This window comes from Rhincodon typus, chromosome 28, assembly GCF_021869965.1.
Source record: "Rhincodon typus isolate 14 chromosome 28, sRhiTyp1.1, whole genome shotgun sequence".
NCBI classification, from domain to species: Eukaryota; Metazoa; Chordata; class Chondrichthyes; order Orectolobiformes; family Rhincodontidae; genus Rhincodon; species Rhincodon typus.
The window spans coordinates 24,864,899-24,880,003 of NC_063359.1; the positions used below are offsets into that span (position 1 = coordinate 24,864,899).

A 15,105-nucleotide genomic window follows, 5' to 3' on the forward strand; every position below is an offset into this window, starting at 1 on the left:
GGGGGACAGAGGTGTGGTGTGGGCACAGAGAGAGAGAGGGGGACAGAGGTGGAGTGGAAGAGACGAAGGGAGAGAAAAAGAGAAAGTGGGTGGAATGCTTTTTTGACGGTCAGTGTGGACTCGATGGGCCAAATGCCCTGATTCCAAATTGTAGGGATTCTATGACCATCTACAAAGATCATAACTATTGAGGAACCTTGGAATGATTTAGGGAACAACTATATACTGAAATGGGTAGCAGGGATGAGTTTTTTTTCATGAAAAGGGAAATATCTGGATGTACCAACTGAAATTATCTTTCAATTCTCTTTCCTCATTGGTAATAAGTGTAGTGATTTTACATTACGTTCAGAAACTTAGACCAGGGAGTTTACACTCCTGTGAAGCCCTTTGGCCAATTTCACGGGTGGCACGGTGGCTCAGTGGTTAGCACTGCTAGCTCACAGTGCCAGGGACCTGGGTTCGATCCCAGCTTTGGGCGACTGTCAGTGTGGAGTTTGCACATTCTCCCCGTGTCTGCATGGGTTTCCTCCCACAGTCCAAAGATGTGCAGGCCAGGTGGATTGGCCATACTGAATTGTCCGTAGTGTTCAGCGATGTGTAGATTAGGTGGGTTATAGGGGCATGGGTCTGAGTAGAATGCTCTGAATGTCAGTGTGGACTTGTTGGGCCAAAGGGCCTGTTCCCAAACTGTAGGGATTCTATGATGATGAATATGTTAAAAGTACTTAATTTAATACAAGTTGTTGTCATTAATGGAGATTCCCTCCATTGATATAAAGATGAAAATGTTACTGACTTCTGCAGCGTAATCAACATGAGGTATAATTATCCAAAGCCTTCATACACGCCACCACCTCAAGCCGCATAACTGAAATACTCCAAATGTCTTGCTATTCTAAAAACAAAGATCAGGAAATAGTCATACCTCTTTAATGATGCAAAGTGATACCTGCAAAAATGAACACAGGAGTCTGGTAACAAACTTGACTAAAGCATAGAAATCTCTGTAGTTTGGACCACTCTTCTGCCGGCACCAATAAGCTTTGGATCTATAATCTATTTACAGGTACATACAATAAATTAAACCATCATTAAAAAGTCATTGCTAATTCATGAAGAACCGTAGTATTTCATTTGGCTTAAAACAATTCTTAAAAGCACACTCCTTGAAAATTACATTTGCTATTTATTTTACACAGCCCAGGCCTGAAAATTTAACTATAGTTGGTCAAGTTTACAGTCAAAGTATATAACTCTGAACTTTAGAAAATGTACATTTGAATGCAGGGCCTCAAAATGCAAAGTTTAATTTGACATGATAAACTTGCACATTTTCATGCTATAATAATATTGTTGGAATTACTTAAATTAATATTCACAACTGTATATATCTTCTGTTCATCCAAAGACCTTGCATATGATAGCGGCATGACTATGCCAGTGAAGACATTATGAAGACGTGAAATATTATACAGCTATTTGTGTGTCTGGACGTTTCTAAAATGTGCTATTTTGAATTATGAATTTTAATTAATTAATTGACAAATCAATCATTTAATAACAAAGTGCTTGCTAATTGTTTAATTGGTCATTTGATCTATATCATTTATGAATAAATTGAGCCAATTTACAAAGTTTATTCATTTGGCTTGACAATGAATTATTCAACCAACGAACTGATTTGCAATTTCACCAATTAAATTTCCACATAAAACTGTTCAAATATGACATTTTAATACAGAAAATAAACCGATAAGACCAATTGTCATGACTCAGTTCTCTATCTAGTAAAACAGGTAGGCACAGCATTAATAATGCAAGCTGCATTTCTTCTATGAGGATGACTAATAAGCTAATATGTAGATGATAACACTGGAGCTAGAAAAAAATACCATTGATAATTTCACAGTAACCAAGGAAACGCTGCATCTCTCTTGCCCAACAAGGTTTATGCATGGAAAAGGGATTATTCTTTCTTAGAATTCTGATTAAAGTTCATAGATCTGAAACGTTAACTTCCTCTCTCCACACTTCCAGACCTGCTGTGCTGCATTTCCAGCATTTTACTTGTGTTTTATTTCAAATTTACAGCATCCATAGTACTTTGGAGTCTTGACAAAGCAAAAGCAAAGACTAGCAGCAATTTTTTTTTATATATAAAGGCTCCTACTTCACCAGTATTATTTCAACAAACAGGATGTCCACTACACTTTCACAAAGAAACGGGAGAGAGGAAACAGATACAAGCAATTTCAGAGGTTAAATCTTCTCTTTTGGCACAATGCCTTTGAAAAGATACAAACACTCCAAAACATTCTCATTTGATTCGTTTACATAACTGAAATACCAATTTGCATCTTTCACTCTGACATTTTGGATTAATTTCTAAAACTTTGTAACTTGAGTTCTATTTAATAAAAAGATGAGACAGTTCCTTTCTAATAGTGGCAAAAAAATAACGTTCAGTGGCTGGGAAATCAAATTATCCCTTCAGTGATGATGTACAAATTGAACTATTGCTACCAGCAAAAAGCTAGAGTACAATATCCCAATTTATTATTTATGCAAAAAGAAATGTGAAAACATTTATTAAGATAAAATGAATTTCAGTTTTTACAAATTAGGATTCCTCAAATTATGACAAGTGAAGGTACCAGAGCACATCCATCATTGCAAAGTAACATGACAGCCCACTGGATTATGCCTTACAAGTTCATATCTTAAAGGCTAAGAACACTGTCAAGCTTCATGTCCCTGGACTGTGAACAAAATGCAAAGGTAAACAAAAACATAAGCAATCAAAACTTTACACAACATGGAGCTGATAATCATTTTCAGCTTGGGATCAAAAGTAAATGCAAAGCCTGCTTTCCACTGTCCTTCAAAAGGCTACCAAAGGAATCACGTTTGTAGATCCAACTTTACATAAAAATTCAGTGCTGAGGGCATGATAAAATCAGACATAATCCTGGACTGATGCAAACAGAATCGTGCATTTGTGATATTCACTGACTATTGGATGGAAGGGGTCATCTGCAATGGCATCAAGCAGTACTTGCTAAGGAATAACCTGATCACTGTTGCTTAGTTTGGTTCCACCAGCGCCATGCAACTCTGGACCAGGCTGTTCTAAACCACATTTTCAGCCTTGGTCAAAATGTGGACAAGGAAGGTGAACTCAAAGTGAGGTGAGTGACTGCCCTTGATGTCAAGGTATCGTTTGTCCAAATATGGTATGAAACAGCCCTAACTAAACAGAACTCAATGGGAATTGGGGAGAAAACTCTCCACTGATTGTAGCCATACAAAGAATCAAAGAATCCCAACAGTATGGAAGGCGGTCATTTGGCCTATCAAGTCCAACCGACCATCCAAAGAGCATCCCAGCCAGTCCCACACCCCTACCCTATCCCTGTAACCCTGCAATTCCTATGGTTAATCAACCTAGCCTGCACATTCCTGGATGCTATGGGCAATTTAGCATGGACAATCCACCAAACCTGCACATCTTCAGACAGCAGGAAGAAACCAGAATACCTGGAGGAAAACCACACTGACACGGGGAGAATGTGTAAACTCCGGACAGACAGTTAACACAGGCTGGAATCGAACCCGGCCCCTGGCCCTAGCACAAAGACAGATAGTTCTGGTTGTTGAAGGTTAATCTCTCAACTCCAGTGCACCATTGCAGGAGTTGCTCAGGATAGTTTTTTTTTCTTTATTCATTCACAGGAGGGCGTCACTGGCTAGGCAGCATTTATTGCCTATTCCTAATTGCTCAGAGGGCAGTTCAGAGTCAACCACATTGCTGTGGGTCTGGAGTCACATGTAGGCCAGACCAGGTAAGGATGGCAGTTTCCTTCCCAAAAGGACATTAGTGAATCAGGTGGGTTTTTCCAACAATCGACAATGGATTAAATGGTCATCATTAGACTCTTAATTCTAGATATTTTTATTGAATTCAAATTCCACCATCTACCGTGGTGGGATTCGAACCTGGGTCCCCAGAACATTGTGTGGGTCTCTGGATTAACAGTCCAGCAAAAATACCACTAGGCCATCACCTCCAGGTATCCTATAGTATCCTATGCCCAAACATCTTCAATATTTCAATGACCTTTCCTCTTTCAGGAGGTCAGAAGTGGAGATATTCACCACCTATTGCACAATGTTGAGCACCATTCGAGATTCCCCAGATACTGATGCTATCTATACCTTTATGCAATGAAACTTTATCCAGGCTTGGGCTAATAAACAGCAAAGTAACATTTGTAACAATCTCAATTTCCAACAAGACAGAATTTAACCACCTCCCTCTGATGTTCAATGGCATTACCAAGGCTGAAGCCCCTGCTATTAACCTTCTGCAGGTTATCGTTGAACATAAACTGAACAGGACCAGCCAGACAAATATTGTGACAACATGAGCAGGATACAGGATGACAATTCTGCAGCAAGCTATTCATCTCCCATCTCCCCAGTGCATGTCCACCATCTACAAGATGCAAGTCAAAAGTGTGATGAATTCTCCCCATTTGTCCAGGTGGGTACAGTTCCAAAAATGCTAAATAAGTTTGACACCATCCAAGACAAAGCATTCTGCTTGATTGGCACCCCATTCAGAACTTGCATTTTCACCATGACACAAGGCTACTTCAACAGAACCTTCCAAACCTGCGGCCTTTATCACCCAGAAGGATAAGGTCAGCACCTGCAAGTTCATCTCCAAGCCACATAAGTTCCTGACTTGGAAATGTCCCTTCCTTATAGTACTGGGTGTCTGTACACTTCAAGAACTGCATCGGATCAAGAATTCATTACCACCCTCTTCAGAGAAATTAGGGACGGGCAAATAATGCTGATCCGGTCAGTGATGCTCACATTCTATGAACGAGCTTACAAAAAGCAGGGCTTTTAAGAAGTGAGTTGGGGATGATTCTATTCTTACAAAGTATCTTCCAGAAAGGAGAATAGTGCAGAGGTGATAAAATTTAAAGCAGTAACTACTAGAAGTTTAAAACACAATTTTAAAACATCATTTCTTCCCCAGTTCTCACAGTAATACATCTATAGCTAAGGGCAGCACTATTTCTGTCACCCACGCAAAGCAGATTCTTGTAGTAACAGGTGATTCCTTCAGGAAAGAGCTAAAAGGAAGAATATGTTGGACTGAAAGCCAACCCCAAATGACAATGAATTAATTTTGATTTTAGAACAGTGAAGATGATTAATTGTTCAATTATGTTGCATTTGAACATTGCCCGATCTGCTAAAATCTGTCATGTTCAATGTTCAAATGAATGGTGTTGTGATTTTGTTCTGCTGACGCAGGATCAGAAGACAATGGGGTGAACATGCAAGTATATATATTGGTTCTTTAAGTAATTGAAACAAATTTTTTTGGTTTAATGGTTGAATTGACTAAACATAAATTCACCAAATCAGGCATAGGTTGGAGGATTGAGTGACTCAGTAAATACATATTTCATCTTTCAAACATCCAAACAATTCTCAGGTTCACAATTAAGCATATATGTACAAATCTGTCATTGAGATGCTGGTTTCTGAAACTAACTATTTCAGCTGCGCAACTTACTCGCAGGATTCCACTTTCAACAGTTAGGACTGCTTTGCACTGAGCAAATAATCCATTGTTGACAAGTTCCGAGGCCACCTGCCTTAGAAATCACCCATTCTATTCTGATGTACCCAAAATGATGAATCAATGGGCAAACAGAAGAAATATTACCAGTCTTGGTTAATAATAAAACAATTTAGGCCAAATGCATTACTAAAGCCACATTTCATCACTGGTCTTCAAATAAGAAAACATTTCTGCATAACACATCTTGTACAGTTCCAAAATTATACAATCTATTAAAGCACTCTAAGAATTTTGGATCAACAACACCACCAGATTTTGAAATGGGATGGGACATGAAGCACAGCTGTAAATCGTCAATTGTCAAAGCTGTCAATTTAAAACAAAGAAATCAAAGAAAAAGAAACAAAGAAATTAGTTCAAAGAATGTTTTTGCAAACCTCTCTGTGATCAGTGGTTGAGGTGGAGAGGGAATTATAAACAAATCAGTCATATCCTGATCCCTCAATGGTTTAATGAAATGTAACAGATTAACTTCAAAAGACTGGGTTAGAAAAAAAAAGACCGATTGGAAAAGGTATGAAATGTTTAAACACGTCATTGATGACAAAAAATGTCATGAAAACATGCATTTAACACTGTAAAATATTAGTGAACATCACAGTGGTGATTTTTGACAAAAATTTGCCACTGAAGCACATCATGAGATATTAGGACAGATGATCTTAATTAATCAAAAGTATGGTTATGAAGAACATATTAGAGGAGGAGAGACAGTTAGAGAGGCAGAGGGGTGTAAGGAAGAAATTTAAGGTCAAAGGCAGTTCAAGGCAATGATGACGATAGAACAAAAAAAAAGTGGGGGTATACAAGTTGTCAGAACTGGAACAAAAAACACAAATTGCTGGCAAAACTCAACAGGTCTGGCAGCATCAAAACTCAGCAATTCTTCAAACTTGCGTTGAGGATCGATGGAGCAGGCCTGCAACAGAAATGATTGTATGGAAACAGTAGTGTGTTGAAGTGGCGAGTGACTGGAAGTTCCCAGTCATTTTTACAGACAGAATTATTCTGCAAAGCTGTGCTCCAGTCCGTGTTTTGTCTCCCCATTACAGAGGAGACCACAACGTGAACAGCGAATACAGTAAAAACAAAAACAGAAATTGCTGAAAAAGTTCAGGTCTGGCAGCATCTGCGGAGAGAATTCAGTTAATGTTTCGGTTCAAGTGACCCTTCCTCAGAACTACAGTACACTGGATTGAATCAACCATAACAAATCGCTTCTTCACCTGGTTGGTATGTCTGGGGCCTTGGACAGTGAGGAGGGAGGAGGCAAACAGGCAGGAGTTACACCTTCTGCGACTGCCTGAGAAGGTAGCGTGGAAGTGTGAGGCAGTGCTGGGAATGGAGGAGTGGATGGTGGGGTGGTAAACAAGAAGGGGTGAGGGCAGAAGTATGGGAGATGGACTGGACATGGCTAAGGGCCCTTTCAACAACAGCAGAGAGGAATTCCCCATTGAGAAAAAAGATCGACATTGCTGAGGCTCCCTGCAGAAGGTGATATCATCAGAATGGATGTGACAGAGACAAAGAAACTGGAAGAATGGGATAGAGTCCTTGAGAGTTCTAATGAAGGGTACCGACCTGAAACGCTTTCATACTCCTCTGATGCTGCCTGACCTGCTGTGTTCCTCCAGCTCTACATTGTATTGACTCTGACTCCAGCATCTGCAGTTCTTGCTATCTCCAAGGGTGTGAAGACATATAGTTGAGATAACTATGGGACTCAGTGAGCTTGGAATGGACGTCAGTGGCCAGCCAACCCCCAGAAAAGGTGACAAAAATGTCAAGGAAAGAAAGGGTGGATTCAGAAGATGAATCAGGTGAAGGCGAGAGCAAAATTAATAAATTTTTCCAGTTCAGAAGCAAAGGAGGGCAACAGCAATATGTCATTGATGTACCAGAAAAAAGAAAGAGTTGTAGGGAGGGGCCCCAAGTAAGACTGAATCCCATCAGCACCCATATCCAAAACACTAAGCTGCCATTTCTGATACATCCAATGGGATGCCACCACTAGACACATATTGTCCTTTCCTCCTTTGTCAGCATTCTGCAAGAAGTGTTCCCTCTGGGACACCCTGGTCTATTCCTCCTGCATCCCCAGTGTTCCTCACATGGTGAAAAAGAGGCAGCTGCTGCCTGCGAGCTGGAAATTTTAAAACTGATGTACAGCATCAGAGAAACTGCAGATTTAAGTAGGGAGGGACTGGACAAGGGGAGGAAAAAAATTCTTCATTCTTTGCCTCAATTTAAGTTCAATGAAGCAGAAACAGGGTAGAAACAGTCCTGTTTGTGGATTTTGGGCAGAAAATACAAGTGGGCTGCATGATTCTCGGGGACTAAGAGCTGGGTTGGGGGGATCCCCAGATGAGAAGAGGTTGGATCAGAATGGCCTTATGCTTGATGGTGGGGTCATGGTCCCAGGAGATAGGAGGTGGTGTCCAAGGGCTGGCGCTCACAACTCAGTACACCAGATAACAACTGCACCACACGTGTCAGCAGGCTTGATGACAAAGTCAGGATTGGATCTGGAGAGCATGGAGTGCAGTCAATTCAGAGGGAGATAGGTTCAAATGGGTAAGATAGTCAGAGAAATTAAGACGACCAATGTCATGTTGACAGTTTACACTAAACAAGCTGAATGCAGGTAAAAGGCAAGAGGAGGGGTCCAGGTGGAGGTACAGTGTTGGAAGCGGGTGATATATCTATAGGACAGGGAGAGGACTTTTGTCCAAAGAAATGGGCATGGCAGCAGAGGCAATGGAAGAAGAGTTCAACGTCATATCTAGCCTGAAATTTATTGAGGTAGGTGTACAACTTTCACCGAGTACAGAATGTTCAGTATCAGAGAATGGAAGGTCAGAAGGGATACTAAATATCCGACAAGAGATATCAGAGTCATACAGTTTGGAACCGGACCATCGCTTCAACTAGTCCACACTGACCATATTCCCAAACTAAACTAGTCCCACTTGCCGGTGTTTGTCCCCTATCCCTCCAAACCTTGCTATTCATGCACTTATCCAAATGTCTTTCAGGGGAAAGGACGGACTCAGAGGGAAGGGGTGGGGAGGGAGGAAGGTTCCAAAAGAGTGTGGGTATCTTGGAGTGTTGCAGCTTGCGTCCTTAATGCCTGAAAGAAAGGGGAAAAGTTTCTTGTTAGAATATCAAGCAAGCTAGAGAATGAAGTGGGACTGAGGCAGGGCAGTTCTGAGACAGTTTTAGGCAGTACTTTGGAGACAGAAGTTGAGACTTTAGCAGCACACAGCACTGAGCATAGTTCTCATGAAGCAGCTGAGGACAGAATTGGAGGTGCAGAGAATATGGAGGTTGTAAGGCTAGACGAGGTTAGAGAAAGGAAGGATCGAGGCTATTGAAAGGATTTGAAATCAACAATAGAGTTTTATCAAGTTTTATAGTTGAAGCATTGACACATGTTGGCTTCAGATCTGGCAATGTGAGAACACATAGGTATATTGAATTAGGTTGACAGCTAGTTAGATACGTAGAGATAAAATAGTGTGGAGCTGGATGTACACAGCAAGCCAGGCAGCATCAGAGGAGCAGGAAAGTTGACCCTTCTTCAAATATGTAGATACGGAGAAGGGCAAAAAGGCATTCAGCAGGTTGGGAAGCTTGATATAGGAGTGACATTTCACGGAGGCATTTTAAAAGTCAAAATAAAACATACTGAATGTAAGCTTAATTCAGATGTGGTCAGACCTAGAGGAGACATGAGCCATTTAGCTACACAGAGACAAAACCACATCTTTGATGTAAAGGAGAAACTCGTTTATCACTACAAAGAAACCATTTGCCTTTTCAAGGGACAAGGTCACTGGATGTACACACAACAGGAGCTTCATTTGCCTAATAACAGACAAAGCGTTTATCCCAACCAGTGACTGATCAAGCCTTCTAAGGAGGCATCAAATTTTTAACTAACTTGTCAATGATCATGCGTCAAATCACATGCCTGAAAAATAAGCACAACTGTAAAGTGTATCAACACATAGAAACCTTCTTTGTTCTGAAGAGTCACTGGACCTGAAAAGTAACTCTGCTTTCTCTCCACAGATGCTGCTAGGCCTGCTGAGTTTCTCCAACAGTTTCTGATTTTGACAAAGAAACCTTCGTCTGTTGAACAGTCTCTCGAGTTGTATGCCCATATGAATACTGGTAGAATAAAATCTTCGCCTTGTGTAGATTTCTGACTGTCTCCATGTCAAGTGTCATTTGAAACATTAAGTCATCAGTGAGCACAGGAGTATTGGATGAACAGGGCTTTGAATGAATTTCAAGAATACGCAGGCATTTTCTATAAGCTTAGTTTACGTAGATGGTCAGCCTTGCAAACATAACCATTGTCAAAACTACAGGAAAAAAAGACAAATATGAATTTCAACCTCTGAGCCAATACACAAAAAGAGTCAGATGATGTTTGACGCAGTTTAGAAAGGCTGTCTACGGGATAGTGAAGAAGCTCACCTCAAGTTCAAATAAAATGCCTAGTTTTGAACAGCTGTTTCAGCTTCAGACAAATTAATGAATGGAGCTTGAGATAGAAAGTTTGTCAAAATTCAGTTTGGAGGAAATTCCTGCTCACGCAGGACTGGATCTCAGACAATCAATGCAATGAAACAGAAACAGTGAACAGGTTGAAAGAAGTGATGGTGAGGTAGAGTTATGTGTTGTTAGCATACATGTGGAATCTGACCCTGTGTTTTATGACGATGGTACCAACAGGCTGCCTGCAGATGGAAATGGGAGCAGGATAAATCCTCGCAGAACATCTGAATTAATAATGTGGAGCAGAAAGAGAAGCAGAAAAGTTACAGCTGATTCTCTGGTTATGACTGGATAGATAAGAATGCAATGAGGCAGGACGAACTCACCCAATTTTTAGAGGTGTTGGAAGAGGGCTGCCCATTTCCATCTCTAAAATTATGATGACAGCGGATATTTTCTTTTAAGATAATTACAGTGGAAAACCTTGAATGGTGCCATTGGCCAGTCCCTCCCCAGAAAATAAAGTCAGCAATTCCATTTTGGAACCAAGTACTTCACTACAGACTTATTGGATGCAATAGCTACTGTTTTAAGAGAACATGATTAGGATCAGCAAAGAAATCAGTCATTGGGCATTATCTTTTTATTTACTCTCGCATGCGCACAGTCAATTTGTTACAAAACAGATATAGTTTAGTCAGAGATAGTGAAGAAATGGTTTCGAACGTCTGTATTTTTTGAAGCGGTCTCTAACTGAAACCAAATCCAAGTTCTGGTGGTAGCTGTCCAAAGAGTCTGCTTAATGGCACAAATTCCATCAACTATTTTAACAATTGCCTAACTATCCTCACCATTACTCAATTATGTACTGGCCAACATTGACAACAAGTGTGAGCAAAATTCTTAAGGCTTTACACGTTGATCAGATTTTGTGCAAGATACTCCCATTTCTGCCTGGTAGTTTGGATGCTCAGTTTGAAACTGAAATAGCTTTGGGAAGATTTTTATTTTAAACTTGCAATGCTTTCCACATCACCAACTTTATCAAATTAGCAATACTGTAAATGTTTGGCTGACAATTAAAAGACTCCACATTCAAAAGGTTATTACCTAAAAACAAATTGAAAGCTGTGACTACTTAAATTTCCTCTGCAATACCTAACAGCACAATCAATTACTTTCTTAAAGACTGCAAACCAAAGTTAAGCATGGTCAATGTCAATCTGTAAAACTTAGAATCTTCTTAACAGATTGTACAGTACTTAACTCCATTACAATTTCTCATATCTGCATACAAGAAACCAACATCCATTTCCACTAATCTCTTCCTTTCTCCAATCCTTACCCTGTCTGGCGACAACAATGGTTGAGTCTTGGCTGTCACGTGAAATGCTTAGCAAGCCATTAAGGTGGTGGGTGGGATGTCAGTCAAGTAGCCGTCTCAGATGGTGTCAAGCGTCTCAAGCCTTGCTGAAGTTGGACTCATCCAGGTGGGAGGAGATCATTCCCTTCCAGCATGCTCCTGACTGCGTTCTGCAGTTAAAGGACAGGCTTTGGGAACTCAGCTGGTGAATTAATCGGCGCAAAAGATCACAGGCTCTGACCCGCTCTTGACGCCAGTGTTTATACGACTCGCCTAGTTTAGTTGTTGGTCAATGTTTACCCTTCCAAGATGTTGAAGGTGAAGCATTCAGTGACAGCAATGCCATTGAACATCAAAGGCAGTTCATGCTCAGATACAGCAAGATCTGGCTAAGTGCCAGATAACGATCATCTCCAACAAGACAAAATTATACTGGTTCTCCGGAATATTGAGTAATATTATTATTGTTGAGTCCTCCACTGACCAAAAATGTAAATACTGTGGCAATACCAACAAGTCAAAGGCCAGATATTGTGATAAGTAACTAATTTCCTGACTCTTATGAGCCTTTCCACCATCAGAAGGCACAAGTCAGGAATGTGACAGAATATTTAGCATTTACCCAGATAAACGTAGTTCCTAGAAACACAAAGTTCGACATTATCCAGCACAAATCAGCCTTCTTGGCTACCATCACCCAATCCCCTCAAGTATTTACTCTCTCCATTCCCAGTGCACCATGACTGCTACGTGTGCTATCTGCTCTACAAGGTGCAGCTGGCCAAGGCTGTTTTGACAGCACTTCGAAATCAGTGGCCAGCTAGAAGAAAAAAAGGACAGGAACAGAGTGGAGTACCATGAAATTTAAGTATCCCTCAAAGTCATGCACTATTGTGACTTGGAGATCTATTGCTATCCCTCATCATTAATGGATCAAAATCGTGTAATTTCTTTACCAAACAGTACTGTGGGTGTCCAATGCCACATGAATTACAGCAGTTGAACGTGTGTCAGCACTACATTTTAAGGTCAATTAGAAATGAGCAACAAATGCTTGCCTTGCCAGTAAAATCCATATTTCATAAAAGAACAACAACATTGCCAAGTAAAATTGGACTACAACGCATACCGCAGGCTGAAACTATTCCGAAACAAAATAAACTGATTTATAAAAGACTATACTTCTGAAATTAGTAGCACAAAATATATTTAAATACTAAAGTAAAATGATTTCATATTGCCCAATTAGTAATATTGCCAGGTCTGTGATTAAAAAGGTTCATTTATATCAGAAAGAAGTAAAGGCAAAGAAGGTAGGTGAAAAACAATATTTCATTAAAAAAAAAGTAAAGTTATTTCAATTACTTCAACTTGGGTTCCCGTCCTTCACTTGTATACTGCCAGCAGAGCAAGCCAATGAGATCTTGAACTCTGGCATTTGCCATTGTTATCACAGTCATTGGCTGCATCTTGTCTTGGCTTGTTTGCATGGGGAGGTAGACATCAATATTTTTGGTTGCTGTGGTACCTATGTGGCCCTGTGGAACAAAAACAAAAACAAAAAAATTAAACAATCTGAAACTGAAAAAACAATTTCTGGTCATTGAATAGGATTTGTAAATTCATGTACATTTGCAGAAAAAAGCAACATAATATCATACTTTGAATACTCTGAACACTATGACTATGGTGGCATTTGATCCCTCAGCATCCGAAAACGGTATGTTACTTCAAATTTATCATAATAGAATATTTCCTAATAATGTCAACTACCAAACACAATGGTCTAATGGCCTCTTCTTGTACTGTAATTTAAAAAAAAAAAAAAGAGGTGAGCATCGGTGGCTGGACCAGCATTTAGTGTCCACCCTTAGTTGCCCTTTAAAAGTTGGTAGTGAGCTGTCTTCTTGAACTACTGCAGTTCATTTGGCTCAGACAGACAAAATGTTGTTAGAGAGGGAGTTACATGGGTTTGGTCCAATGACACTGAAGGGACAGAATGATGTCGTGGCTTGGAGATGAACTTGAAGGTGATGGCAATCCCGTGTATTTGCTGCCTTTCTCCTTCTAGATGGAAGTGGACATGGGTTTGGAAGATGAGGTGCAAGGAACCGGTGAATTGTTGCAGTGCATCTTGCGGCTGTCGCATGTTGCTGCAACTGTGGATGTGGTGCCTATTAAGCAGACTGCTTTGTCAAGCCTCTTGAATGCTGGCTCAGTCAATGGTAACCCCAGCATGATGATCGTGGGGGATTCTGCAACGGTCATGCCATTTAATCTCAAGGAGCGATGGCTAGATTCTCTCTTGTTAGAGACCATCACTGCCTGGACTTCTATTGTGTGAATGTTACCTGCCAGTTGTCAGCTCAAGCCTGGATATTGTCCAGGTCTTGATGCATTTGAGCATGGACTGTTTCATTGTCTGAGGGGTCACAAATGGTGCTTGACATTGTTCAGTCAGAGAACATCCCAACTTGTGACCTAAGGGATGGATGACCTAAGTCCCTCAGTCAGGATCACATTTGAGTGCATCTTATCTATTAAATTTTGTCATCAACTAGGGAGATACTGCAGTAAAACACATAAATAAAGAGAGAGAAGGAAAGCCAATGGCAACACAGAGAACCTTTCTAACTCAAAATACGTTTTAATTGGCTTCAGAGTGTAGAGTTTCCAATCAGTGTTATTTTAAGACTGGCAGGAACCCATTTAAAATAAATGCTCTGCTCAACAAAGCATGTAAATGGAATTCTGCCAGCAGTAAAATAATGTTGATCGGAAAATCTAGGTTCAGAAGTCACATTGCAAAGTAGTATTAAAAAGGGCATTGTGACCTCAAATTAAAGTAAGAATCTACAAGTGAACAATCTGCTTCTAACTGATTTAATAAGACAAACCAATCAGACCTCACAGTGTTAGAGGGTCAAGCTCACAGTACACAAAGCCGCAGTCCAGCAGCAAAGTGATATATTTTGCATTAGACTGCTGATGTGCCCATAAACCAATTCATCTAACCCCATCATTACTACACACAAGGTATCAATGCTGGCACCCAAAAATTATGGTGGTAATGTCAGTTTACAAAACTAATCATAATCATAAAGCCTCTTATAATCATATAGCAATGGATCCATTGTGTCCATGCTTGTTCTTTGGCAGTACCATCCAACTAATTCCACTCCTCTGTTCTTTCCCCACTAGCTGTAAATATTTTCCCTTCAGGTATTTATTAATTGTCTTCTAAATGCTGATACATTTTAAGTTTTAAAAAAATACCATATAAAGATTAAAGATTTTTCAACACAGAAATTTTTCAACTTTTTTTTTTTAAAGTACGTTTTGGAAAGAAGTCACAATTCCTTGTCATCACTAATATTATCATACTATTTTAAATAAAATCTGAAGTATTAAATGAAACGTTGTCTTTACTCCACCAAAATATCTACACATTAAAGTTACTATTGCCTTAGACAGCATATGACATCTCATAAGACTATTAATATTTTAAAATTAACCCCTGGAGCAATCCATGCATTCCTAGAAACACAAAAATCCATACCTCAATTAT

The 15,105-nt window shown here is 39.9% G+C and overlaps 1 protein-coding gene across 3 annotated transcripts in view; it reads right to left on the reverse strand.

Annotated features, from left to right (window-relative positions):
- mapkap1 (MAPK associated protein 1) overlaps positions 1–15,105 on the reverse strand; it is a 253,844-nt gene that overhangs the window by 149,376 nt on the left and 89,363 nt on the right. For all 3 annotated transcript variants that reach the window (XM_048613545.1, XM_048613547.1, XM_048613546.1), the window contains exon 5: positions 12,903–13,075. In XM_048613545.1, the coding sequence (XP_048469502.1) occupies positions 12,903–13,075 (173 nt within the window). The remainder of the gene's footprint in view (positions 1–12,902; positions 13,076–15,105) is intronic.